This window comes from Nelumbo lutea, chromosome 1 (assembly GCF_056320005.1).
Source record: "Nelumbo lutea isolate HS-2025 chromosome 1, American lotus-T2T, whole genome shotgun sequence".
NCBI lineage: Eukaryota > Viridiplantae > Streptophyta > Magnoliopsida > Proteales > Nelumbonaceae > Nelumbo > Nelumbo lutea.
This window is the reverse complement of record NC_142684.1, coordinates 20,781,046-20,807,393: the sequence shown is the minus strand read 5'-3', so window position 1 is coordinate 20,807,393 and position 26,348 is coordinate 20,781,046. Positions and strand designations below refer to the sequence as shown.

At 45.0% G+C, this 26,348-nt stretch overlaps 2 protein-coding genes across 2 annotated transcripts in view; both read right to left on the bottom strand.

Moving 5' to 3' along the window:
* The window catches only part of LOC148873875 (protein CHROMATIN REMODELING 24-like), an 89,158-nt gene extending 67,819 nt beyond the window's left edge, over positions 1–21,339 (bottom strand). The window contains exon 1 of the mRNA XM_088962007.1: positions 20,122–21,339. Coding sequence (XP_088818133.1) covers positions 20,122–21,174 — 1,053 coding nt within the window. The 5' untranslated portion in view covers positions 21,175–21,339. The remainder of the gene's footprint in view (positions 1–20,121) is intronic.
* LOC148873876 (uncharacterized) lies at positions 7,279–20,090 on the bottom strand. The gene is made up of 3 exons (XM_088962009.1): positions 17,021–20,090; positions 7,622–16,946; positions 7,279–7,397 (listed from the first exon to the last, which is right to left on the bottom strand). The coding sequence occupies exons 1-2, from the start codon at positions 17,423–17,425 to the stop codon at positions 16,353–16,355; spliced, it is 999 nt and encodes a 332-aa protein (XP_088818135.1). The 5' UTR covers positions 17,426–20,090; the 3' UTR covers positions 7,279–7,397; positions 7,622–16,352.
* Positions 21,340–26,348: the final 5,009 nt, after the last annotated feature.

The following is a 26,348-nucleotide window of genomic DNA, read 5'->3' as shown; positions in this document are numbered from 1 at the left end:
TTTTTTTCTTTTTCTAATTTCCATTAACTGAGGTTATTACTATTAGTCTATTAGATTTTTAAAAATAATTTTAGAATAAAAATGACCATTTGTTTAGGTTCAAAATATGTGGCTAGAAGATCCCACCACCTTTGTGGAGAAATTAAGTCTTGGTGGTAGGAGTTGGGTGCTAGAGGCTTGAAGAAAGGGGTTGGCTGCTTAATAAAATTAATTTTTCTTTGTTGATCAAAAAAAATAAAATAAAAATAACCATTTGTATATTTTGTTTTTGTTATGTTGCTCATATTTTCTTGTTTATGTGATGGATTATATCTTGTGGTGGTGATATACCACCTATGAAATTTGTTTGTGTGATAAATTATTTTGTTCCTTTTCTTTTTATTGGATATAACACAAAAAAGTGGCATGAAAATTTCGTCCAGTTTAAGAAAATTGAAATTAAAACATGTTTTCTTTTGATTTTTGCCATTCATGACAATTTTATTGTTGCAAAGAATCATTTCGGTTCTGTTAACCAATGAAACCGACCAAAATGCAAAACAAATCCCAACACCAGTTCTTAGTGCTTGTAGGTCAGTTTCAGTTGGCCCACTGGTCAACCCAATAGTATCGGTTCAGTAGACACAATTAAGTGAACCTGAACTGAACCGACCCGTGTACAGCCCTAGTGAAGAGGTCAGCTAGCTAATCTTCAGACTTCACGTAGGGTGTAACTATTTCTCCACTAACATCTTTCTCCCTTACAAAGTGGCAATCCACTTCTATACGTTTGGTCATCTCGTGAAACACTAGATTTTTTTATTGGAAGAGTTCAGATCTCCTGCCCACGAGAACTCTGCCCACGTTTATCACAGCTACACATGGAGAACATCTCATCCTCTGCATTATGCAGGGGGAGATGTTCCCAATTCACGGGGGGAAGTGTATTGTGGGCAGGCATGGGCAGAGTTCTCGTGGGCAGGAGATCCGGAGTCTTATTGGAAATGGTAACTTCATTAAAGCAACTTAAAAGAAATATCATATACAACTGTATGCCCCAGAAATAAGGTGCTAAACCCACAATAATCCTTTTTACAATTCTGCCCAGAATAGATTCTCCCTCATTGTCCCCCGTTTAGCTAAAGTATGAGCTAGTCCATAAGCTGACCTTCTAGTCCACTTTTAGAGTGCTTTATTTCTTAATTTGGCATTTCTTATTCCTAGTCGTCCTCCATCTCTACTTTTAGAAACCACCTCCCACTTCACTAGGTGATCCTTCTTAATGCCCCTTGGTTCCCATAAGAAATTCCTCGTAATCCTCTTTAATTGGTTTGCCACTTTCACTAGTATTCTAAAGGTAGAAAGGAAATACACTAGTAAATTGGCCAATGTTGACTTCATGAGTTATCCTACCCCCAATGAAATGTAGTTTCTCTTCCAATTCGCCATTCGTTTGGTAAATCTTTCAATCACTAGGTACCAAAAGCTATTTGAGTTTGGATTCCCTCCCAATGGTAGCCTCAAATATTGCAATGGCCATTCCCCCACTACACAATCCCAAAAGCCTACTAGAAGATCCACCTCTTCACTCCCTAGATTCCACCCCTGCCACACAGCTCTTGCCCCAATTCACTTTAAGGTTGGAAATTCTTTCAAATTTGTTCACAAGCCTCTTTAAGTTTACAAGCTCTTCTATTTTTCCTTCACAAAATAAAATAATGTCATTTGTAAATTGTAGGTGTGTGACCACCACTTCCTCCCAACTCTCCAACCTCTAAGCAAACTATTAACATCTGCCTGTACAATATATCACTCAAAACATTGGCCACTAAAGTAAAGAGAAAGGAGAACAAGGGATCTCTTTCTTAGCAGGAAAAAACTCCCTTGCTACTCCATTCACCAAAATTGAAAAGTGACAAGAGGAGATGCAACCCTTCACTCATTTATACCATCTTGCTCCAAAGCCCCTTCGATTGAGAATTTCTATAAGGAACTCCCAATCAACCATGTCATAAGCCTTTTCTAAATCCAACTTATAGAACATCCCCTTTTCATTTTCCCTTCTAAACTCTACACATTCATTGGCAATAAGAATTTGATCCATTATTTGTCTCGTGAAACACTAGATTGGAGGAAATGCAAATAGTTGCTTGATTATCACAAAACAACTTAACGGGAGTTAAAACAGCTACTACTATCTCTTGTAATAGTTGTTTTAGCCACATCAACTCACAAGTAGTATGAGTCATGGCATTATTCATTGTCTCAACACTAATCCAAGCCACTACACTCTGCTTCTTACAAATCTGTGATTGATCCTACCCAATCAGCATCTGACCCATTTGTATAGCCCTCTAAAGAGAGTTATCCTCCTTTCTTATACAACAATCCTTGACCTAGAGCATTCATCAAAAAAAAAAGAAAAAAAACAATCCTTCACCTAGAGCTCCCTTTAAATAACGTAACATTATAATGATATTCCTGGGTCGACCACGGATTCTACATAAACTAGCTCAACAATCCAACCATAGTTTAAAATGCCCCTAATGTTCCTAATATTTCCACAAAATATTTCCATTTCCATGGGTAGCGACACGAAATTTTACCAGAATCGACATTTCCCAAATTAACACTACTAGCACTGTGGAATACAAGAGATAATTTCTATATTTCCATTTCCACTTCCATGGGTAGCGACATGAAATTTTACTGGAACATATTCCCCAATGAACACTACTAGTACTATGTGAAGTACAAGAGATGGTTTTATAACATAAGTTGGTGACAATATTGTAGATATGTGAAGTAACAATGTTATTGTCCACCTAACTTACATGACTACCACTTTGAGCTAGCTCAATATTCATTTCAAAAATGAAGTTAAATATTAGTTTTTGTTTGTGTAATAGATTATTTGGTTGATCTATTATAACTATTTACACTTTCTATGAGTTGAAATTTTGCTTTAACTCATTCTATCATGAAGCTCTGAAACTTAAGGTTTATAGGGCAACTTCATAACGCATTCATTTGTCTATAACCTTAGTTTCTTAGCTTTTATTAATGATTTGGAACAAGATAATAATTTAAAAAGGTGTGTGTTTATGCTTCTTTTATCATTTTATATTTTGCATATTTTATAATGTTTCCACCATGTCTATAATTTTTACAATATTTTCAACATTTTTTACAAGTTTCTTATATTTTGGATGACCGACATTTCCACTGACATCAACATTTTAAACCTTGAATCCAACACTAAAGGAGATATCTAATCTTATATTTGTAAGATAAATTAATTTCCTTACTAACCTCCTGTACTCCAAGATCAGCTAAAAACTCCCCCTCACTATCAGATATCCTTATATTCAGATCTACAGGGGTGTGTATTGGTTTGTCTCCAATAGACCTGTTTCTTCCAACAAATCAAGCACATATTTCCTTTGTGTGTGTATGAGAGAGAGAGAGAGATTCCCCACTTTAACATTGCTACTTCAATGCCCAAAAAATACTTTTTAAGTGCCCCAAGTCCTTAGTTTGAAACTAACTCTATAAAAATTGTTTCAACTCTTCAATACCTTGTTTATCACTTCTGGTAATAATAATGTCATCAACATAAACCACCAAAAAAATCTTCCTTGAAGTAGTATCCATATTAAACAATGAGTGATCAACACTACATTGTTTCATCCTGAACTATTGTAGAATGCTACTAAATCTTCCAAACCAAGCTCTCGGAGATTGTTTCAACCCATAAATTGCTTTCCTTAATCTGCACACCTTCCTCTTTGAGGGCATCATGGAGGAAAGCATTTTTCTCATCCAACTAGAACAGCCATTCAAAGTAAGCAACCAAAGAAATGATTACACAAACCAAACCCATATTATCTACAGGTGAGAAGGTATCAGTATAGTCAAACTCCATAAGTATACCCTTTTACCACCAAAATGCCTTGTACCTCTCTACACTGCCATCTATTTAGTGTTTTACAATATAAACCCATGGACAACCAACCACTTTCTTCCTTGGAGGAAGAGAAGTAAGGTCCTAAGTGTAGTTAGACTGAAAAGCATGAATTTCATCATCCATTACCTTCTTCCACTCTGGTAAGAGAACAGCATCATGAACCAACCTGAGAACAGTCACAAATGAAAGCAAAGACACAAAGTTCTGATATGAAGGAAGGAGATAAATGAACAAAGAAACAAACCAAGAAATAGGTGTTCAATACAAGCATGTTTACCTTTGCAAATAGCAACAGGGGTCTAGGTCTAAAGGACCCATCAACGGTGGAGCCAGAGATGGCTGAAGAGAAGCCAGAGTAGGCTGAAAATATTACTAGATGAGGACCATAAGTGTACGCTCCATGAATTGATGGTTGCATGGGCTCCTCAACAGTAGGAGCTAGTAAGACACCTACTAGTAGAAAACAACTCAACCAAAGAAAAATAAGGAACATTCTCAAAAAATGACACATCTAGAAGTACAAAGGAGTGGCGAAGAGTAGGATGATAACATTTGCATCCCTTCTAGGTCTTGAAATATCCCAAAAATACACATCTAAGAGAACGAGAATCCAAATTATCCAACCCCAAACCCAAACCATGAACAAAACATACACAGCCAAATACCCAAGGAAGCAAAGGAAACAAAAGCTAAGAAGACAAAACAATAGAGAACAGAGAACCGATGAGGGCATACAATTAATGAGGAAGCAAGAAGAACAACATCACTCTAATATTTCTTAGGAACGGGCATTTGATTCAAAAGTGACTGGGCAGTGTCAAGTAGATGCATGTTCTTCAACTCTACCACCCCATTTTGCCGTGGAGTAGAGTAAGAAGACTGATGTATAATAATGCCATGTGACTCAAAGAAAGTATGAAACAGGCATTGAAAATACTCTTTTGCATTATAAGAATGAAAAAAAATCAAAACACCAAATTAATTCTTGATTTCAGCATAAAAGGAAAAAAAAAGATACCAAATACTTATGTACGAGGCTTCATCAAATAAATCCAAGTCTTTCTTGAGAAATCATCAACAAATGAAGCAAAGTACTTAAACCATTTTAAGACTCAAGTGGACAAAGACCCCAAACATCTGAATGCATAAGTTCAAAAAGACTTGAAACTCTATTGTTTTCCCTTGGAACAAAAGAGACATGGTGATGTTTACTAAGCTGACAAGCTTCACATTGCAATTCATGGACAGATATACTATATCTCGAACAACACTCTTGTTAAATTACAAGTGTAGGTCATAGGGTATTTTAGTATTTTTCCCATTTATTTTTCTTTGTTATTTATTTGACTTTTTAATTCAGGGGTAATAATGTAATTTTAGTTCAATTGTAATTAAAGAAAAGTGGGGCGGCAATTTGAGATTAGTTCTAGTTCAACTTCAGCTTGCTTCATGCCTTTATTCTTCAACTTCTCTCCTACTTCAGTTTGGATTGAATCTGGACTGTTGTTAAGGTTTTTACCATCTTTATTTATTTATTCTTGTCCTAATAACATGGTATCAGAGCAAGGAAAGGACACTATAGCGGAGGTCAACTTGTTTTTTCTCTCACCATAGTTTGACAAAGGGAAAAGGTGACCAAAAAGGACTAATCACCCACTACAGGAGGCCTCCATGCCTCAAATTGCAGTGTTTATGGTGGTTTCAGTGGTATTCTAGTTTCCATCTAATAGGCAGTTCAAAGAGGGTTTGATGGTAAATCGTACATGTTAGTATTATGTTTTCTTCTTGTTTCTACTGAAAGGGTGGGTGGAAATAGTGTGTAAGTGTGAGGTTTTTATCTGCAATTCATGTTGATCGGATTGGCTAGATGTTAAAAGGTATTTATTATGCTTTTTCATAGTTTGTGTCTATCCTGTTGGTGCTCTCTGACTATTACGAACTCAACACTACTATCAGGCAGATACTTAACCATATAAACTCATTTACAACCAACAACTTGCTTCCCAGGAGGAAGAGCAGTGAGGTCCCAAGTATGACTATGATGAAGGGCTGAGAGTTCTTCTTCCATGTCTCGGCACCACCATGGAGAGGCAAGGGCTTCCTGGACATCCTTAAGGACAACAACTGATGATAACAGGGTGACAAACTGGCGATGGGAAGCGAAAAGGTGAGTAAGAGAAACATAATTAGAAATGGGATGAATGGTGCAAGTACGTTTACCTTTCCGCAAAGCAATGGGTAGATCAAGCTCAGGTGCTGAGTGCGGGTCTGGTGCCAGATCCGTCGACGGAGATGTAGCCAGAGGAGTAGTAGCTAGTGCGCGCGGGCGATGTGTATACACATGACGGATAGGTGGGCATTCAACAGGTGGTGGCACCGGAGGCAAGGGTTTGGTCACAACTGGAACAAAGGAAGGAGGGTCGACAACGGGAAGTGGAAGAGGAGGAGGTGATGATGAGGAAAAAGAATCACTGAACCCCAAAAAGAACGGAATAGACTCAAAGAATGTGACATCAACACACACAAAGGACCGTCGAGAACCAGAATGGTAACACCTATACCCTTTTTGGGTCCGAGAGTAGCCAAGGAAGATGCACTTGTGAGAACAGACATCGAACTTGTCATTCCCAGGACCCAGATTATGGACGAAGCAGACACACCCAAAAACTCTCGGCGTAAGAGGAAACGGAGACAAAGTGAGAAACAAGACCTGAAACGGAGAATGATCATCAATGATGAACGTGGGCATCCGATTAATCAGAAAGCAAGAGGTAAGCACTGCATCACTCCAAAAAGGTTTGGGAACATGCATGTGATGCATGAGGGATCTTGCTGTTTCAAGGAAATGGCGATTCTTTCTCTCAGCCACCCCGTTTTGTTGTGGGGTGTAGGTACACGAGGTCTGATGTATAATGTCGTGTTGGTCCAGGTTTTCCTGAAATGATGAGAATAAATATTTGCGGCCATTATCAAAACGAAAAACTTTGATGTAGGTACCAAATTGGTTACAAATCTCAGCATAAAATTTCTGAAAAATGGTAAACAATTCACTTCTTTCTTTCATTAAATAGAGCCATGTCATCCTTGAAAAATCATCCACAAAAATGACAAAATATCTGTATCCATTATATGACATAACTTTATAGGGACCCCAAACATCTGAATGAACTAAAGAAAAAGGACTCGACACACGGTTATCAACCCTAGAACTAAAGGGAACACGATGGTGTTTCCCAAACTGACACGACTCACAATCCAAAACAGAAAGCTGACTCAAGGACGGAACCAAGGCCTTCAAAACTTTTAGCAACGGATGACCAAATCGGCAGTGCCACTAGAGAGGAGAAAGGAATGACTGGAGAGTTGTTGAAGTTCTACCACCACCACCGTCAAGATAATACAGTCCACCTGCTTCATGCCCTCCACCAATCTTCATCCCCGTCTTCAGATCCTGAAAAACACACATAGAAGGATAAAAGGTAATGGAGCAGTTAAGTGATTTGGTCAGATTACTAACAGACATAAGATTAAAGGGCAATTTAGGAACATACAAAACTGAGGAGAGGGATACAGGATCTAAGTCAACATTACAAACACCACAAATTGAAGATGTGAAACCATTAGCAAGGGTGACAGATTGTGATGTTGAGCAATGAGATAAGGAGGAAAACACACCTGGAGTTCCAGTCATGTGATCGGAGGCTCCAGAGTCAATGATCCAGGGATTGGGTGTGGATGCCAAACAAGCCATACCTGAGTGAGCGAAAGTCGCCGTGTTCTGTTGTGATTGGATAAACCCCTCATATTCATCATGGGGAACACTCGTCATCTCCTTCACAAGACCATCTGTGGATGTAGGAGGCATCTGATCAGATGAATGATTCTCCTATCTAAAGCTGGAACTTGAGTCACCGGTCGCGGCATGATTAGCCCAGGTTGAGGGTGGACCATGTAGATCATAACAACAGTTGATGTTATGTCCATCCATACCACAATGAGTGCACTTCCTCGGGCCTGAGCCATGTTCTCTACCACGGGCTCCCCCTGAATCTCTGCCCCCAGTACGACCACCACCACGATTATGAGTAGGCCCACCATTGCCACTTCGGCCATACGCAGAACCACTACCACCACCACGGCCAGACTGAGCTCCCCTAACTCCACCTCTAGCACCACGGCCTCTCGATACAGTAAAGGCAGATCTATCTGAGATATTAGAGTTTTCAGTAGATCCGATAGAAATCCTCTGGAGTCGAACAAATACCTCTTCTAAGGAGGGAAGAGCTGATCCTCCTAATAACTGAGCCCGTACTAGTTCATATTCAGACTTTAGTCCCACCAAAAATCTAGTTACGTCAAGTTGTTCTCTCTGTTGTTGTTGAATCTTGACATCAGATGTGAGAGGATGATAGACATTCAACTCATTACGTATGTTTCTCATGTTGGCATAGTACTCCCCAAGACTCTGATTGCCCTGTTGCAGGTTAAAGTACTCTTGATACAGCTGATAAACTGTGGTTGTATTGTCCTGCCCCGAATACAATTTCTTCGCATGGTCCCACACATCTTTGACGGTATCAAGAAACATGAAGTTCACACTAATCCTGGGTTCCATACTATTCCACAACCATGTGATGATCTGAGCATCCTCGTGCTCCCAGTCTTCATAATCGTGAGAGTCAGAGGAGGGTTTCTCCTCTCTTATGTGTTTTACCTTCTTCTTTGCCTTCAGAAAGACTTCGACGGATTTAGCCCAAGGCACATAATTCTCTCCATTTAGTTTAATGGAGGTCATCTGAACATTCAGGTATTTTGTAGGCACCATCACACTAGGTTTATAATCACTATTATCCCCCATTATGTTATCACCAATTCTGCACACTTGTTGAATTCTATTACCACTGAGATCTGCACTGCACACCACTAGGTCACTCCTGTCACACTGATTGCAGCACTTATTGTTGCTAAAATGTGTGTTCTTTACACCACAAACCCTAGATCACACCCGTCACACTGATTTCAGCACTTGTTGTTGAAAAGTGTGCTCTTTACACCACAAACCCTACTCCTACAACTACCTGAAATCTCACCACTATATGATCATATCTCTTCCTTCGAAATGCACAAAGAAACCAACATAAACCCTAGCACATTACTATCTGAAACCCTAGCATATGGTCTGAAACACACTTCCTATTTAATCCATAACAGATATCATGCACTGAGATCTCTTACCTTATCACTGAAATAACAACCATACGAGCAGGAAATCAGTCCACACACGACAGCCACTGCACACACAGTTCAGCCCTCTATTCTTCCTCTACTAGGAGAGGGCGATCTCAGAAACCAAAGCAACCGACCACATACAACTTGACTGGAGGCATAGAAACCTCCAAGGGAAGAGGGCGATCACTCCTTTTCAGCCCTTTCCCTTACCTCCAATTGAATGCAGAAAGAAAAGGAAAAACGCTAGAAGGGTGCGCCGAACTGACCCACCTTGTAACAGCTCGGGATAGACTTCACCGAACTGACCCACCTTGTAACAGCTCGGGATACACTTCGCCGAACTGACCCACCTTGTAACAGCTCGGGATACACTTCGCCGAACTGACAAACCTTGTAACAGCTCGGGATACACTTCGCCGAACTGACCCACCTTGTAACAGCTCGGGATACACTTCGCCGAACTGACCCACCTTGTAACAGCTCGGGATACACTTCGCCGAACTGACTCACCTTGTAACAGTTCGGGATACCTCCGAGCTCAAGACCACCTCGCTCAGCACTTCGCATCATCTTCTGGGCACCAAAGCCAAACAAGTCGTACCATGCCTGACACCAGGGAAGTCCGTGCCCGAGGGCGCCACGCCTGACTGACTTGGGATCTGACGTTTGGCAGCAGCACTCTAAACGGCCACCTGCCACCGCCACTGACGCCGCCATCTCCAGTTAGACGGTTAGGCAGTGACGGTTCTGTCTCAGCAGAAGGGACGACGGCCGAGTTGACAAGCGCAAGGGTAATCATACCCGGTCTGACAAGGGCCTCGGGACGAGTACACGAAGTGACTATAAGAGCCCCCTGCCCCCCAACAACGAAGGTATGCAAACTTTGCGCTATCTGGTATTACCTTGCTTTTGAAAGATTCTAACTTGAGCTTCGGAGCCTCTACATCGGGTTCCCCCCGGAGCTTTCCCATCTCCTCCGTTTCAGGTTCCCTGCTACCCCGTTCGGAAGCAAGGCAGCGGACAGCTAAGACCGGCCGGATCGCGCTCCATCAATTGGCGCCGTCTGTGGGAAGACGCTTCAAAAAGCCTCCCTCCAAACTTCGATACCCCCTTTTTTTTCTTCAAAAAACCCAACACTCATGGCCTCCTCCAGCAACACCGGACGTGGCACGGAGACAAACGCCACCAGGGAGCAACTTCAGGTCCCCGTAGTGTGCGTTGGACAGTTCACCATCCCCCTTTCGGCGGATGGGATCCCCATCCTGAACACGCCACAAGCAGTGGCACCCGTAAACCCTCCTACCACAAATGTCCCCTTTCCTCTCCCCATTGAGACAACCTTCACTGAACCAACTGCCGTCCCCCTGGCAACTAGCCAAGACCGATTGGAGGACCTGATGCAGTGCATGCGGGCAATGCAAGCCCAAATGCAACAGTTCCAGCAACACCAGCTTCACCAGCACCAAGTGCTGCACAACATCTCCCAGTATCACTATCAACAGCAGTTCCCCCAACTACCACTGAACCAACCACTACTTCCACCTCGCCACCCCGCTCCGAGGCCGGTCAAGGCCTCCCCGCAGGATGGGCGCCCCCGCCAGGCGAAGGCCTCCCGGCCCCAGAACCACCCCAACAGCCAGGCCTCGTCCCCAGGCCGAAGAGAGAAAAATGTCATCCTCGCCTCGCAACCCGCAGGCGGGTCGGGAACCTCGCCCGCGAGGTCAGCACCCCGATGCTCCCAGCCCGAGCTCCCGCTCACCGAAAACCGATTCAGCACCCTGGCGGCAGACCACCAGCACTCCGGGCCCATTGAGCTCGGTAACACGGAGGCCAGCAGCGCCAACACAAGGCCCGCTCAACGGCGAAGGCGCCGGCGAAGTCGCCAAACCGCCACCCGCGCCTTGTCGGAATTCAAAGGCAGAGACACGAGCTCGTACGAGGTAGGGGCTGCCCCGGCTCTCTCCGTTCCTTCCCCCCTCGCATCGAACTCCTGGCGGTCCCCTTACCCAAAGACTTCAAGCTCCCACCTCTGGACAAGTACGACGGGTCCTTCGACCCCAACGACCACGTTGACGCCTTTCAGTCGCAAATGCACCTCGCCAGGGCTAGCGAATCGTGCATGTGCGTGGCCTTTACCACCACCCTCAGGGAGGTAGCCCGCACATGGTACAGGAACCTGGCCCCCGGGTCGATAAAGTGCTGGGCCCAGTTCGTGCAAGTCTTCACCACACACTTCGTCACCAACCGACGGTGCCCCAGAACAGAGGAAAGCATCTTCGAAGTGGTCCAAAGAGAAGGAGAATCTATTCGGGGCTACATCAAGCGGTTCAACGAAGCATGCTTGCAAATACCGCGGTTGGACCCCGCAGTGCAGCTCGCGGCGGCCAAAAGAGGGGTGACGCACAAAGAGTTCAAATGGCACATGGTGGCCAATCAGCCCGCGACCGTGTCCGAATTCCTCAAACTCGCGGATAAGTTCATGAGGACAGAGGAAGAAATCAACCAACGAACCAAAGGCGGGAACGAGAAAAGAAAGAGAGAAGGCGAGCTCTCCAACCCGGTGAATAGAAAAAACCCGACCCGGGAGCCGAAGCCGAACCAGTCCTTCCGGGCCCCCCTAGCAGTTCGGACGGACTACACGCCGTTAAACACGAGGCGGACAGAGATCTTAATGACGATCAAAGACGCTCCGTACGTTAAGTGGCCACCTCGCCTAAAAGGAAATCCGAACGAGAGAAACAAGAATTTGTATTGTAGTTTCCATAGAGACCATGGTCATAGCACCGAACAGTGTAATAACCTCCGGGACGAGATAGAGGGACTCATCCGTCGCGGATACTTGAGAAACTTTGTACAGCACAGCAATAACAATAAAGCATGTCGGCAAAGGGAGCACGAAAAGGATGCCCCCGAGTCTAGCAACAGACCTGCCGAACCGTTGCAGAAGCAGCCTCCGGAAGAGAGGCCAGTTCGGGGAACCATCCATGTAATAGTGGGAGGTTCGGTGGTAGCGGGGTGTACCTCGGCAGCAGCCCGGACTTCAGTTTGCGAAGCGGCCCTCGAAGAACGGAACCCCCCAAAAAGACCAAAGACCGAAGAACCAATCTTTTTCACGGAGGACGACGCGCGAGGAGTCCACTACCCCCATGATGACGCGCTTGTCATTAAGCGAAGGATCAGCGACTTCGAGGTCAGGCGCGTACTCGTAGATTTGGGCAGCTCAGCGGACATTTTCTTCAAATCAGCGTTTGACCAGCTGCAGTTAAAGAGGAGCGAGCTGAAGCCCGCGAACACTCCCCTGGTAGGCTTCAGCGGAGAGGAAGTCAGGCCCCTCGGAAAAGTAACTGTCCCTGTGGAAGTCGGCACATGGCCTTGTACGGTCAGACTCGACCATGATTTCCTGGTGGTCGCGACCCCCTCCCCATACAATGCCATAATAAGGCGGCCGATCACGCATATCCTACGGGTGGCGGTCTCCACCTACTATTTGGCCATGAAGTTCCCTACGGACTTCGGTATAGGGGTAGCGCGGGGCGACCAGCTCGAGTCCTGCAAGTGCTACGTTGCCGCCCTAAAGGGAAAAACCAAGGCGGCCGACGACCTCGAACTGGAGCGGCCAGCGGAGCAAGGTGAGGAGCGAGCTTCGCCCACGGAGGAAACAGTCGCAATCCCGACTTCAACTACGGACCCAGCTCGCACACTGAGCATCGGAGCTTCCATCGAAGACCCCCTACGAGCCGAACTGGTGAGTTTTTTACTTAAAAATTTAGATATTTTTGCCTGGTCCGCGGCCGACATGCCCGGCATTAGCCCCGGACTGATAACTCACAAACTTAATACTGACCCTGTAGTCAGACCCGTTAGACAGAAGAAACGCAACTTAGCCCCAGAACGCTGGAGAGCGGTCGACGAGGATGTTGAGAAGCTCCTCGCCGCAAACTTCATAAGGGAAGTCCACTACCCGAGCTGGGTGGCCAACCCGGTGTTGGTAAAAAAGGCAAGTGGCAAGTGGCGCATGTGCGTCGACTATACCGACCTGAACCGAGCTTGCCCGAAAGATTGCTTCCCCCTCCCCAGAATTGACCGCCTAGTGGATGCTACCTCGGGAAACGAGTTGCTAAGCTTCCTGGACGCCTACTCGGGCTACAACCATGTTAGGATAGACCCATCCGATGAGGAAAAAACCAGCTTCATAACCGAGTTCGGCATGTATTGCTACAAAGTCTTGCCCTTCGGACTAAAAAATGCCGGAGCAACTTTCCAAAGACTTGTAAATAAGCTATTTCGACCCCTGATTGGTACGAAGATAGAGTGCTATGTAGACGACATGGTCGTCAAGACTCAGTTTTCACAAGAGTTAATACAAGACTTGGATTATGTTTTCCAAATTCTGCATCAGTTTAGCATGAAGTTGAATCCCAACAAATGTGTCTTCGGCGTCACCTCGGGCAAGTTCCTAGGCTACATTGTCAATCGACGCGGTATTGAGGCGAACCCGGACAAAATAAAAGCCATTCTAGATATGAAACCACCTCGGAAAGTAAAAGAGGTTCAGAGGCTAAACGGCCGCATAGCCGCTCTAAGCCGCTTCTTGTCTAAGTCAGCAGACCGCTGCCTACCCTTCTTCAAGGCAGTCAAAGGCAAAGGGTTCGAGTGGACCCAGGACTGCCAGTTCGCGTTTGACGAACTAAAAGGTTACCTCGCTAGTGTGCCAACCTTAGCCAGGCCCGAGGTGGGCGAGGTCTTACAACTGTACCTCTCGGCCAGCGACGAGGCGGTCAGTTCGGTACTAATAAAGGAAACAGACCGGGTCCAACGACCCATATATTATGTTAGTAAAATTTTGCAGGGAGCAGAGGCAAGGTACCTGGAGATAGAAAAACTAGCATACGCCCTAGTAATAGTAGCTCGGAAACTCCGCCCGTACTTCCAGGCTCACACCGTCATCGTCCTAACTGACAAACCTCTTAGACAAGTTTTACTCAAACCCGAAGTCTCCGGTCGACTGACGAAATGGGCCATCAAACTCAGCGAGTACAACCTCCAGTACAAACCGAGAACCGCTATCAAGGCCCAAGCTTTGGCAGATTTTATCGCCGAGTGCACTTTCAGCCACGAAGCCCCACAGGTCGAGCCCGAGGTCCCCATTTGCGGCGAACCCGGAGCTCCTGAGCCCATAGAGTTCGAACCCCGTGAAGTAGCACCCAGTGTGGCATCTCTCCTGATCAGGCGAAGAGCGAATTGGGATGAGGAGCCCTGGATCCTTCACGTGGATGGTTCCTCGAACCGGCAGGGCAACGGAGCTGGAATAGTCTTGTGCGGCCCGAGCGGCACAAAAGTAGAGTACGCACTACGCTTTGAGTTCGCGGCATCCAACAACGAGGCAGAGTACGAAGCACTGATCGCCGGGCTGGACCTAGCGCGAAAGGTTAAGGCAAAACACTTGGTCATCTACAGCGATTCTCAGCTCGTGGTAAACCAAGTTACCGGCGAATACGATGCACGCGATCTCTCCATGATCGCATATTTGGCCAAAGTAAAAGAAGCCCTGCTCAACTTCCGGTCACACATCATCAGGCAAATCCCGAGGTCCGAAAACACTGAGGCCGACGCCCTGTCCCAGTTAGCCAGCACGAGTCACAACAATATGAGAACTGTGTACATAGAGGACCTACCTAGGCCTAGTATTCTCGGGGGGACAGAGGAGGTTGCTCCCATCTTAGAAGTAGAGCCGAGCTAGATCAATCCACTCGCGAGCTTCCTGATAGACGGAACCCTCCCTGCAGAACGCAATGCGGCCAAGAGGGTGCAGCGCCAGGCGGCCAAATATGTCATAATAGACGAACGGTTATACCGACGGTCGTACACACTCCCCTATTTGCGGTGCCTGCGACTTACCGAAGCCGAGTTTGTACTCCGCGACACTCATGAAGGCCTGTGCGGCGGACACTTGGGGGGTAGAGCATTCGCCCAAAAGGCACTTCGACAAGGATACTACTGGCCAACGATGAAGGCAGAAGCTGTCGAGCTCGTCAGAAAATGCGACAAGTGTCAAAAGCACGCTAACATCCACCACCGACCTGCCTCCGACCTCAAATACCTCGCCAGCCCGTGGCCCTTTGTACAATGGGGCTTCGACCTCCTAGGGCCATTCCCACCAGCAACAGGCGAAAGAAAATTCTTAGTTGTTGCAGTAGATTACTTTACGAAGTGGATAGAAGTCGAACCTCTGGCAACTGTTACGGCCCAAAACATATAGAACTTCTTTTGGAAGAACATAGTATGTCGGTTCGGATTACCTCGGGTTCTAATCTCCGACAACGGCAAACAGTTCGAGGATATCAAGTTCCAAGAGTGGTGCCAGAACATGGGGATTCGGCAAAATTTCACGTCAGTCGCGCACCCACAGGCAAACGGCCAGACGGAAGTGATGAACAGAGCCATCCTGCGCGGACTGAAAGCACGTATGGATCGTGCTAAGGGATTGTGGGCCGAGGAGCTACCAAGTGTCTTATGGGCTCACTGAACGACCGAAAAAGCAGCCACGGGAGAAACCCCTTTCAACCTCACCTACGGCACTGAAGTGGTGATCCCGGCGGAAATCGAAATACCAACGTTGTGATTAGAAACATACGACGATCAAACGAACGGAGATGAGTTACGCACCAACCTCGACCTACTGGACGAGGTAAGGGACCTCGCGCACATCCGAACAGCGGCATGCCAGCAGCAGGTAGCTCGCTACTACAATAGCAGAGTAAAGCAACGAAGCTTCCGAGTCGACGACCTGGTCCTCCGTAAGATTATGGTGCCCGAACCCGGCGTCGGCAAGCTTGGACCTAATTGGGAAGGGCCCTATAAAGTAAAAACAGCGCTCGGGGGTGCATATGAACTCGAAACCTTGGAAGGCAAACGAGTACCCCGAACGTGGAACATCGTGAACTTGAGGCGATACTACCTATAAAGCACCTAGCGAAGTGGACGAAATCAGGCCATGTGCCACAAGGCAAGCCGAGGAACTTCAGCACATTATCAGCTCGGCAAAAATCAGTTCGCGGCATAAAAGGCCACAAAAATTTAAAAACCCGGCAAAGAAACAGCTCGGGGAAGATGAGCAAGGGGAAAAAGACACTCCATTGCAAGAAACAGTACACCGGCAAAAAAAAAAAAAAAAAATTTACATGCCCGGAGCCACTTCTTCGCCATCGGAAGGCACTTCAACAACACCCGAAGGCCCTGCCTCTCCTTCAGAGTCTGGCTCGCCATCAGCAGCATTGGCCATCTCCTGAGTTATACGCGAAGTGGTTATGGCACTTACATCGAGGTCGGGGTATGTATTCCGGATCATCCACCGGCTCAACTTGAACCCCCTCCTGTAAGAGTCCACCATCAGATCGTCAAAACGCGGGGAGGCGATGTAGTCTTCAACTGCCTTCTTCTTGGCGTCTTCAATGCCTTGGGAAAAAATCTGTGTTCTCTCCCTAATGTCCTCCTGAAGATACTCGACTTGATGCTGCAAATCCAACTTCAAGTCCACCATATGCTTGACAACTACCTCCATGGCCTCGGCGTCACGCTGAGACCTCGCCTGTCTGGCCATCGCGATGCGAGCAGCCTTTTCAGCAGCATAAGCAGCCACCTCAGCAGCCCGGGTATTTGCCTCTGCAGCACGGAAGGCTTCTTCAGCAGCATGAGCGGCAGCCTCAGCAGCTCGCGCCTGTCGCGATCTCCTCTCCACTTGGGCCGCCAAGGCATGAATCGAAGAATTCACCTACCAAAAGAAACAAGTGAGCAAAATGGCAGTAGAAGCAACAGAATAAAAAAGGAAGACAGAATCTAACTTACCACCATGGCATGTGTTACAGCGCGGCAAGCAACCTGATTCAAGGGAAGATCGGTCCACGCCGCGACCTCCTCGGGGAAAGTAGCGTCCCTACTCTTCTGAAGAACGTAGTTCGGCGTCAACACGCTCCTAAACTCCCCTTGAGCTCCCGAGCCTGAGGGCCCAGCCCGCGTATGAGCAGACCCGGAGTGAGCAGGAGCGCCCGTATGAATGGTTTCAGCGAAAGGCGCCCCGACAGTCTCGTGCACCGATGGAGTCACTTCGGGCTCCCTGGGCAGATCCTCTAGCGTATGGTCTGGGGCTTGGGGCTCCTCATCCAGGGGCAACTCGTTACGAGTTCGCTTGGCGACCCGCTTCCTCTTCATACCTTGGAACAAACGCCCCCTACGAGTTCTCTCTGCATCCATCACACCTACAGAAACGAGTTCGACATCAAAAAAATAATAATAATAAAATAAAAAAAAATAAACTGCATAGCCAGAAACCTACCCGAACTCAGGCCGGCTGCAAAAAGCTTAGCCTCCGTTAAGTAGTGATGGCACTTTAAGCCTTGCCGTGCCCACTGCCGGAGACCCTTCACCGTCTCTTTATCAAGAGTTACGCCCAAATCGGGAGCGGCCTCACCCCACCCGGTCTGAAAGGGCCATCCTTGTGCACTTCGCACGCCGAAGTAGTCCCGCTTCCAAGCCGGGACCTTATTAGGAAGATCGTGCAGAATCTTGAAACCCTGGCGAGGAGTAAGGTAATACGCCCGTCTCCCCCCAGGAAGAGAACCCGCCTGTCTCTTGAGCATCAAGATAGAGGAGAATATCTCCAAGTCTAAGGGAAAGTTCTGCTCGCAAAAGAGGGAAATTGTCCCCACCAGGTTCCGGATAGAGTTCGGATGAAGCTGGCCAATGGTGACACCGAAGTGGTTTATAACTTCGACGAGAAGGGAATGGAAAGGAAGTCGCAACCCTGCAGCAAGCTGCTCTCGAAAAATCACGATCTCGTCGGGACCGTGTTCCCAAGGAAGGCTACCCGAAGGAATAAAATATGTGTACCCCCCAGGAAGATTATAAGACAGAAGTATAGATTGAAGCCCCTCAGGCGTCATGGTTGAAGGGCCAAATCGGTCTAGCATCCGACCTCGGCGGGAGGTAGACGCCAAACTGCCCGAAGCGACTCGACCTACTGGTTCGTAGTCCTCAAACTCCACCTCAGGATCACTGAGGCAATCTGGGGACACGGCTCGGTTGGTGGAACCTACATCGGCCCTACTCGAAGAATCGTCTGAGCTATCAAAGCTAAACATTGGGGAAAAGACGAATTCAAAAAAGTACTCACCGGAAAGTTTGAAGAAAAACCAAAGAACCGTGAACTGTATAAACAGCCTTGACGCGAGCTGGAAAAGACTTGGACGCGAGCTGAAAGGTTGGACGCGAGCTCAGTAGACAAACCGCAGAAGTGACAACAACCGGGGTCCCCCACTATTTATAGCTACAGTAACCAAGAATTGACCGTGCAGACCGAAGACGATCTGACGGCCAACGTTCTTACCGGCCGCACAACCCTTAAGGTCAAGACGTGATTGGCGCACGTCTTTCTGAAAAAAGCGAAACGTCAGCGCGTCTTTTTGAAACCGACGTCGCTTCGACACGCGTCTTTTCGAAACTGACGCGCCGCACGTCTCCCTGACAGTCGACCGTGCACGTACTACAGTGGCGTGCCTTTTTGAAATGACCCGCTGTCACGTCCCAGCGGCGCGAGTTGGTTTGAAATTTAAAACGCGCGGTCACAACCACCAGCGTTCTTGAGTAAGCACGTTCCCAGCCTCCTCGGAAACCGAAAGAACCCTAGCAAAAGCGTCTCGTACAGTGAAGGTTTGAAGGACGGGACAAATCCACCAGCTACCTCGCGAAAACTCCCTGCACCATGGCAAGACCCTCGGTGCAAGGAGTGGGGGGCAATTGATGAAGGAAGATTTGGCCCGACCTCTTCATTATGTGACACGTGGCAGAAACGACAGCTCGGCAGAAGGGGCCAAGCCTAAGCGGGAAAAAGGGCATACCGCCGAACTGACCCACCTTGTAACAGTTCGGGATAGACTTCGCCGAACTGACCCACCTTGTAACAGCTCGGAATACACTTCGCCGAACCGACCCACCTTGTAACAGCTCGGGATACACTTCGCCGAACTGACCCACCTTGTAACAACTCGGAATACACTTCGCCAAACTGCCACCTTGTAACAGCTCGGGATACACTTCGCAGAACTGACCCACCTTGTAACAGCTCGGGATACACTTCGCCGAACTGACCCACCTTGTAACAGCTCGGGATACACTTCGCCGAACTGACCCACCTTGTAACAGTTCGGGATACCTCCGAGCTCAAGACCGCCTCGCTCAGCACTTCGCATCATCTTCTGGGCACCAAAGCCAAACAAGTCGTACCATGCCTGACACCAGGGAAGTCCGTGCCCGAGGGCGCCATGCCTGACTGACTTAGGATCTGACGTTTGGCAGCAGCACTCTAAACGGCCACCTGCCACCGCCACTGACGCTGCCATCTCCAGTTAGACGGTTAGGCAGTGACGGTTCTGTCTCAGCAGAAGGGACGACGACCGAGTTGACAAGCGCAAGGGTAATCATACCCGGTCTGACAAGGGCCTCGGGACGAGTACACGAAGTGACTATAAGAGCCCCCTACCCCCCGACAACGGAGGTATGCAAACTTTGCGCTATCTGGTATTACCTTGCTTTTGAAAGATTCTAACTTCAGCTTCGGAGCCTCTACACCGGGTTCCCCCCGGAGCTTTCCCATCTCCTCCGTTTCAGGTTCCCTGCTACCCCGTTCGGAAGCAAGGCAACGGACAGCTAAGACCGGCCGGATCGCGCTCCATCATGTACCATTTCCTTTTTTTTCTTTTTTAAAGCGATCTAAAATAAAAGAAATGTAGAGGCTATTTCATGATTTATAACATGCCACTTATTTCCAAGTTCAAACCAAAACTAATGTTATATATTCTATGAAGCATTATGGAAAACCCAAAAAATAAATCTAACCAAATAAATCACCAAAAGGAAAGCAATAATAGTCGGTGGAAACAATTTCCACAAACCTGCATTGTTTTGCCTAAACCCATGTCATCCCCTAAAATTCCTCCGGTACGACGACAATGAAGAGACCACAACCATTTCAACCCATCACGCTGATGCGGGTAAAGCATTTTTGCAATTTTACCAGGCAATTTGTAGTTCGACATGGGCCCATTCAAAGTAATTGTATCCTTCTCATCATCCTCAACCGAATCATCGGTATAATTTTCGGAGACAGCATTATGAGATTCATGCTTTACACTTTTACTGGCCTCGTTACTGCTTAAAGCTACACTGTCATCGTCGTCACCGTCACCATAGGGAACTACAGAATGTCGCACTGAAACAGCGTTGTTTGTCTTCGCATCATTGTACCCATGTCCTTTACTAGCATTTTCTACAAATTTTACCCCACCAAAGTTATCACCTTCACATTCACTTCGTATATCCAACGACTTACTCGGATTCTCTATGTGTTTCTCCGCATTGATCTCAACATCCTCGGCGTCCTTAAACTGAGTTGCAGAGTCCGAAGAGGAACTAGAGGGATCCGATGAGAGAGAAAAGGAGGAAGAAGCACTGGCATATTCAGGAACGGGAGCAACCTGTTTCTTGGGCACTTCATCTGTAAACAGCGGAGTACACCCTTCAATTGGCTCAACCGTTTTAGGGATTGGTCTTCTCTTCTCGATGGATAAATATTCGAGTCTCGAGCTTAACTCGTTAAGTATATCCCTTATCTCGTTACCTCCACTGGCAACGCTCTCGATGACAGGCTTTGCAGGTGGACAATTGAAGTCCGCAATTTCGTTACCACCGCCGAAGACGCTATCGATGAAGTCCTTTGAAGGTGGAGAAACAAAATCGGTGATTCCCGAGAAACTAGGAGCATCGAATCCGGCGCCATCGTCGTCGTCTCCGGACGAGAGCTTGCAGAGACGGCGTCGACCTTCTAGCTTGACCTTGCGCGGCTGCTCTGGGACTGGAGAAGTTTTGGCTGATCGGCTCTGGGGGTACATATCTTCGAGGAGGCGGTTGTGTCGCTCGTTGAGACTCGGAGGTTTCTTCTCCGCCATTGTAGCGGGAGGATCCACTGCGCCAAAGCGACAGAAGAAATGGAAACGTAGTGTGTAAGAAAGGTGTAGGTTCTCAACTTCTTTTGTGTAGCTGTTGCGTTTTGGTTTTGGGGTAATGGGTCAGAGTCAGATGGGGTTTTCTCGTTTCCCCGCTTTATTCGGATTTGAAATTTGGATGTCCATTTTATGAGTTCGGTTGATGAGGCCTCTGGCTCTGACTGGTTGGGATCCTCTTGTTAAGTTGTTCCCAGGTCAGTTTGATTTTGTTAAAAAAAATGGGTAAAATATAAAAATCTCCATGAAATCTCTGACAATTATAAAAACCTTTCGTAACTCAAACGGACAATAAATCGAAATTATCCCCAACGTGTCACTTAAACAAATGAAACTTTTATATTAGTCCGTTGTATTTTGGGTCTAGTGCCACTTTGGTCCCCAAACTTTAAAATGTGATAATTTAGTATTCAAACTTTCAAAACGTGTCAATCGAGTACTTGCCATTAACAAACCCGTTAACCAGCCGTTAAATGACATTGTAAAAGACACAAATAACCTTCAAGTGTCATCTAACTCTCTTTATCTACCATCCAAATGTTGACAAAAATTTAATGGTCTCAAATCCTTACCTTTGTTCAAGAAAGTTAGGATCACCAAAATGCCCATTTAGACGTAATCCCAAAATTTATGAATAGAAGAGGCAAGGATTTGAGACTATTCATTTTTTATCAACATATAGATGGTTGATAAAGAAAATTAGATGACAATCAAAAGGCATTTGTGTCTTTTCAAATGTCACTTAATGGCTAATTAACGGGTTAGTGAATGACAAGTGCCGGATTGACACATTTTGAAAGTTTGGGTATTGAATTGTTGCATTTTAAAGTACGGGAACCAAATTGACACTAAACCCAAAGTATAGGATACTAATCAGGAATTTTCCCTACAAAAGAAATCATAAAATACCATATTTTCCCTCAATCGAGCAACATCTCCCAATTTCCCTCATTTTTGCTGACGAAAAAGCCCTAACTAGTAGCTACAACCATAACCATCAAACCACTCTCATTCTAATAAAAGAGGGGATCCCCAGCTGAATTCGTTCAAATTCATTTGAACAAATCCTTTCACCCACTTAAGCCCAAACATTTGTTGCCCAAAAGGTATATCAGAATACCTTATCATTGAAGGCACGCATCTCCATTTTAAGAACTCCACAATCTTCAATCCACTTGGCATCATTTCCATTTAATTTGTTAGCCTGTGATTCTAACGAGCTAGTAGAGTTGTAGGGCAGTAATGTCTTTATTTTATTTATATTGTTGTTAATGTCATTGTTGTTAGGGTAAGTAAGTTAAATTAGTTATTTTTGTTGTTATTTTAAGTTGCTGACATGTTAAGTTAGTAGGGGCAATATTGTAAGTGTACTTCTCTTAAGTTATTATATATATAACCGAGTGAGTCGGCAAGCCTATTTCACTCTCCTCTATGGTATCTTTTTCTTTGTCTTCTCTCTCTCATTAATCCATTCTCTATTTTGAATTCTCATGTAGACTAGAGCTGATCCCAGTCTCTACTAGACAAGTTGGTATTAGAGCCGTTTCTCGTGAGAGTCTAATCAAGTTGACTATATGAGAACTTTCTAGGGTTGGGAGTTTTAGTAAGATTTGGTAATCGACAGGTTCTTGAAAATCATGGGCAGAGTGCAACACCTTTTCAAGAACTATTTGCGGTATTGGACAGAGTCTGATGATCAAGAAGAACCAAAGAGAAGAAAAGAAACTCAAGATTAGGGTTGATCAAAGTGATCAAAGTGATCTTTTCTTGAGATCGACTCCAATCAAGAATTGATCAAAGTGATCTGGGAGGAGCAGTTGCTTTTTTCTGATTTCTCCTGAATTTTTTTAGGGTTTTCTTTAGTTTTTTTAAAACCCTATTAGTCTGAAACCCTATTGATTGTGATCAAGTTCTTTGTAAGAATTGATCCTTTTTCAGCATTCCATATTGGTTGGTAATGAGCTTTTAAAGATTTTGTAATTTACCAAAAAAAGTCATTCTGGTCCAATTCAATATTTCTTATTGGTCCATCCAACTGATGCAAATTGATCCCGGTCCATTGAAGCTTTTGGTTAGAAAGATTGAAGAAGTTAGAATTAGACTTTGTCAATTTAAAATTTGAGATTGGAACCGGAACGACAAAAAGATATCGCTAAAGATGAACGGGAAAAAAAAAAAAAAAAAAAAACTCTATTAAAATGAGTTTGAGATTCGACAGATACGAACAAAAAAACGACAGGTACGGAGCAAAGTAAGATCAACGTACGTATATCCGAAGCAAACCTGAAGTACTTGTAATCGTTTCGAGTTAGAGGTTCTTGTAGCGTCGGTGATGGCAATCATCCTGCAAAAGAAAAAGAAAAGAAAAGAAAACTGTTAGTAGTTGCTGGTTTTCAAATCTTTCTTTGGAAACTATACATACTCGAGAGGAATCAAAAGATTCAAAACCAATAAGGGTCAAGACCCGATCTGCAATCTCTGTAAAGAAAAAGACGAGTTAGCTGTTTCCGGTAAGCCAAGAAAAGGCAAGAACACAAGACAAAAAAAAAAAAAAAAGATAATTAATTTGCTTACTCTGAATTATCTCCTATTCTCTTCTTGATGAATGCTGATGCATCCCGCTGGACTTCCGGCTAGCTTTACAATATACCAGAGGAGTAGGGAGCGAGGAGGACGATGACGGTGGAGAGATGAATGGGAATTTTGTTCCCCACTCTCTTAAACGTCATGGCCTTCCTCGCTTCCTACAACTCTGATCATCAACCCATGCATACCATTGGTAACACTAACAAAGTTTCGTGTATTATAGCTACATATATTTATATATAGAGAGAGAGAGATTGGTTGTTGAGTAAAATTGCGGAAAGAAACGTTTCGAGGTCAATTAGTCCATTAATTGGGGTAATCCTTCTTGGCGTTGGCAACAACTTCTAGAATTAATTGATCCAATTAGTCCATTCTTTTATCTTAAACCATTTTGCTTCCAAGAGAATTTCTATTCAGGTTTTGGGTAGCCCATGCCCGTACTAATTAGACCTGGCAATTGGGTTGGGTGGATCGGGTTCGGGTTGGGTCAAGGTATTTGGGTTGATTTTGGATCGGGTTGAATTTCAGGCTGGGTTGTTAAATGCTAGACCCTAACCCTAAATGTTCAGGTTAGGATTGACCCATAGGTCAATTTGGGTCATTCAAAAAATAATTAAAATTTAAAAAAATAAAAAAATAAATTATATGAAAAATATCAAAATTAAAAGAATTAACCTTAAAATTCCAAATATAAAATAAAAAACTTGAACATTTAACAATTTAAAGAGTAAACAATAAAAAGTAAAGATTAAATTGAAAAATTAAAGAGTGAAAAATTCTAATAGTGCATAAATAATCCCAATTAGACTTGACAATCGGGTCAGCGGATTGACCCATGACCCAACCCAACCCAACCCAGTTTTTTCGGGTTGAGTCGGGTCGTGTCATTTTTACATTCGGGTAACTAAATATGAGACCCTAACCCTGTCTTTTCGGGTTGGGTCGGGTTTGCTGATTGGGTCAACTTTTTACCGGGTCTAATAGTAATAAGTAATAACAATTGGTATAAGATCTATGTGCAAGTTTGGCCCGTTATGGTCTGGCCGAGTTCAATCCACTATGATTGTGTGTTCGGCCTGTACCTCAATCAACTACTCATTGCTCAACATCGTATACAAGTTTTTACTTACATGACTAAGTACGTTTGCCCAAGTCAAGTGTTTTTCATATAAACTTGCCAAAATAAGCAAGTTTCTAGTATTCTTGTATGATATTAGTTACTTAAGTAAAGAGAGGTGAGAAGAAGAGAGCGCTTATCGGCTTTAACAAGCAGGTGGATAAATTGTTTATCCACCTTGTAAGAGGGTATCGGTTACTCGATCGGGTAACTAATATTCTCAGATATCCTGAAGTTCCATGAGACTCAATATAGCAACAAATAAACGCAGGTATTGTAGTTAACCTACTCAACCCCCACTAAATTACCAGCAAATTAACAAATGGGTTATATCAATCTTCCAACCTGACCCCACAAGTCAAGAAGATCCTTGCTTGTAACTAGATATCTGCATTCCAGTATGGTAGCACAAATACTAGACATAGAGCCTCTCTTGTGCATATTCCAAAAGGACTCTCCATGCTTAATTAATTTTACTTTGAAAACTTGGGCCCATAATTGGCTCCATCACTTGCATGGAGGCATCATTCATAGAATGCCTTTTTCTTAAGCAATAATCCATTTATTTTAATGAATTTGATCCACCTCCAACTAAAATTGCAACTAGTGCATTGAAGCCCATAACCATTCATCTCATAGCACCAAGGAGCCTTGGGCCTCCAAGAGTCCAAATAGATGTGGCATTGGGCCAAATTGTACTCTACTACTTCCAAAATTCAAACTTGTAAACCTGACCCATGCCCTCTTAGGATGAATGGCTAACAAAAGTGCACACCACAGGCTCTGCACATCTCAATGTGCATAAGGGAGATGTTCACAATGCATAGTTGGGATGTGTTATGGGGTGTGCTATGTGGGGAGCCAATCCAAATTCATACTTTGGGGGTAGTGATACTAAAGGGCTTCAACTTTCAATTGCAATAACCAAGTATTTTAAGCAGTCAAAAACAACACTTAAGCCCAACATTGTTAATTAATGGGCATTATGTTAAGTGGTAAAATTACCAAACTACCTAATTTAATTTTTTTATGCAGTTTAGATAATGAATTTATTGAGCTAGTTTCAAAGAATGGTTAGATTTTGTTTAAGGTCACTCTGGTAGAACTCGAAAGAGCCCCCTCATGAAACAGTCTTATGAAACATGTGAAGGGTAGTTTTAGGATTTTGAAATGTTCAAAGGTGGCACATGACATCACATATTGCTAGGGTAGAAATCAAGGTAGGTTTGGGGAGAGTTTTCTTTTTTTTTCAAAATTCTAGACCTTACCCTCCCCAAAACCTATAGTGGGTTGGATTTTTAGAGTCCAAACCCTCCTCGCACATGAAAATGTAAAACCCTTCCTGACCCTACCCTCCACCCTCCCCACATTCATGAGTGGGGTGGGCCGGATTGTTGAGTTGGGTCTACAACCCACA

Bases quoted from the DNA above. Each gene is read 5' to 3' on its own strand.
- LOC148873876 (XM_088962009.1), bottom strand. From the start codon at position 17,425: ATGGATGCAGAGAGAACTCGTAGGGGGCGTTTGTTCCAAGGTATGAAG. The intron at 16,947-17,020 runs GTAAGTTAGATT...TTCTTTTGGTAG, and splicing joins CTGTAACACATGCCATGGTG to GTGAATTCTTCGATTCATGC.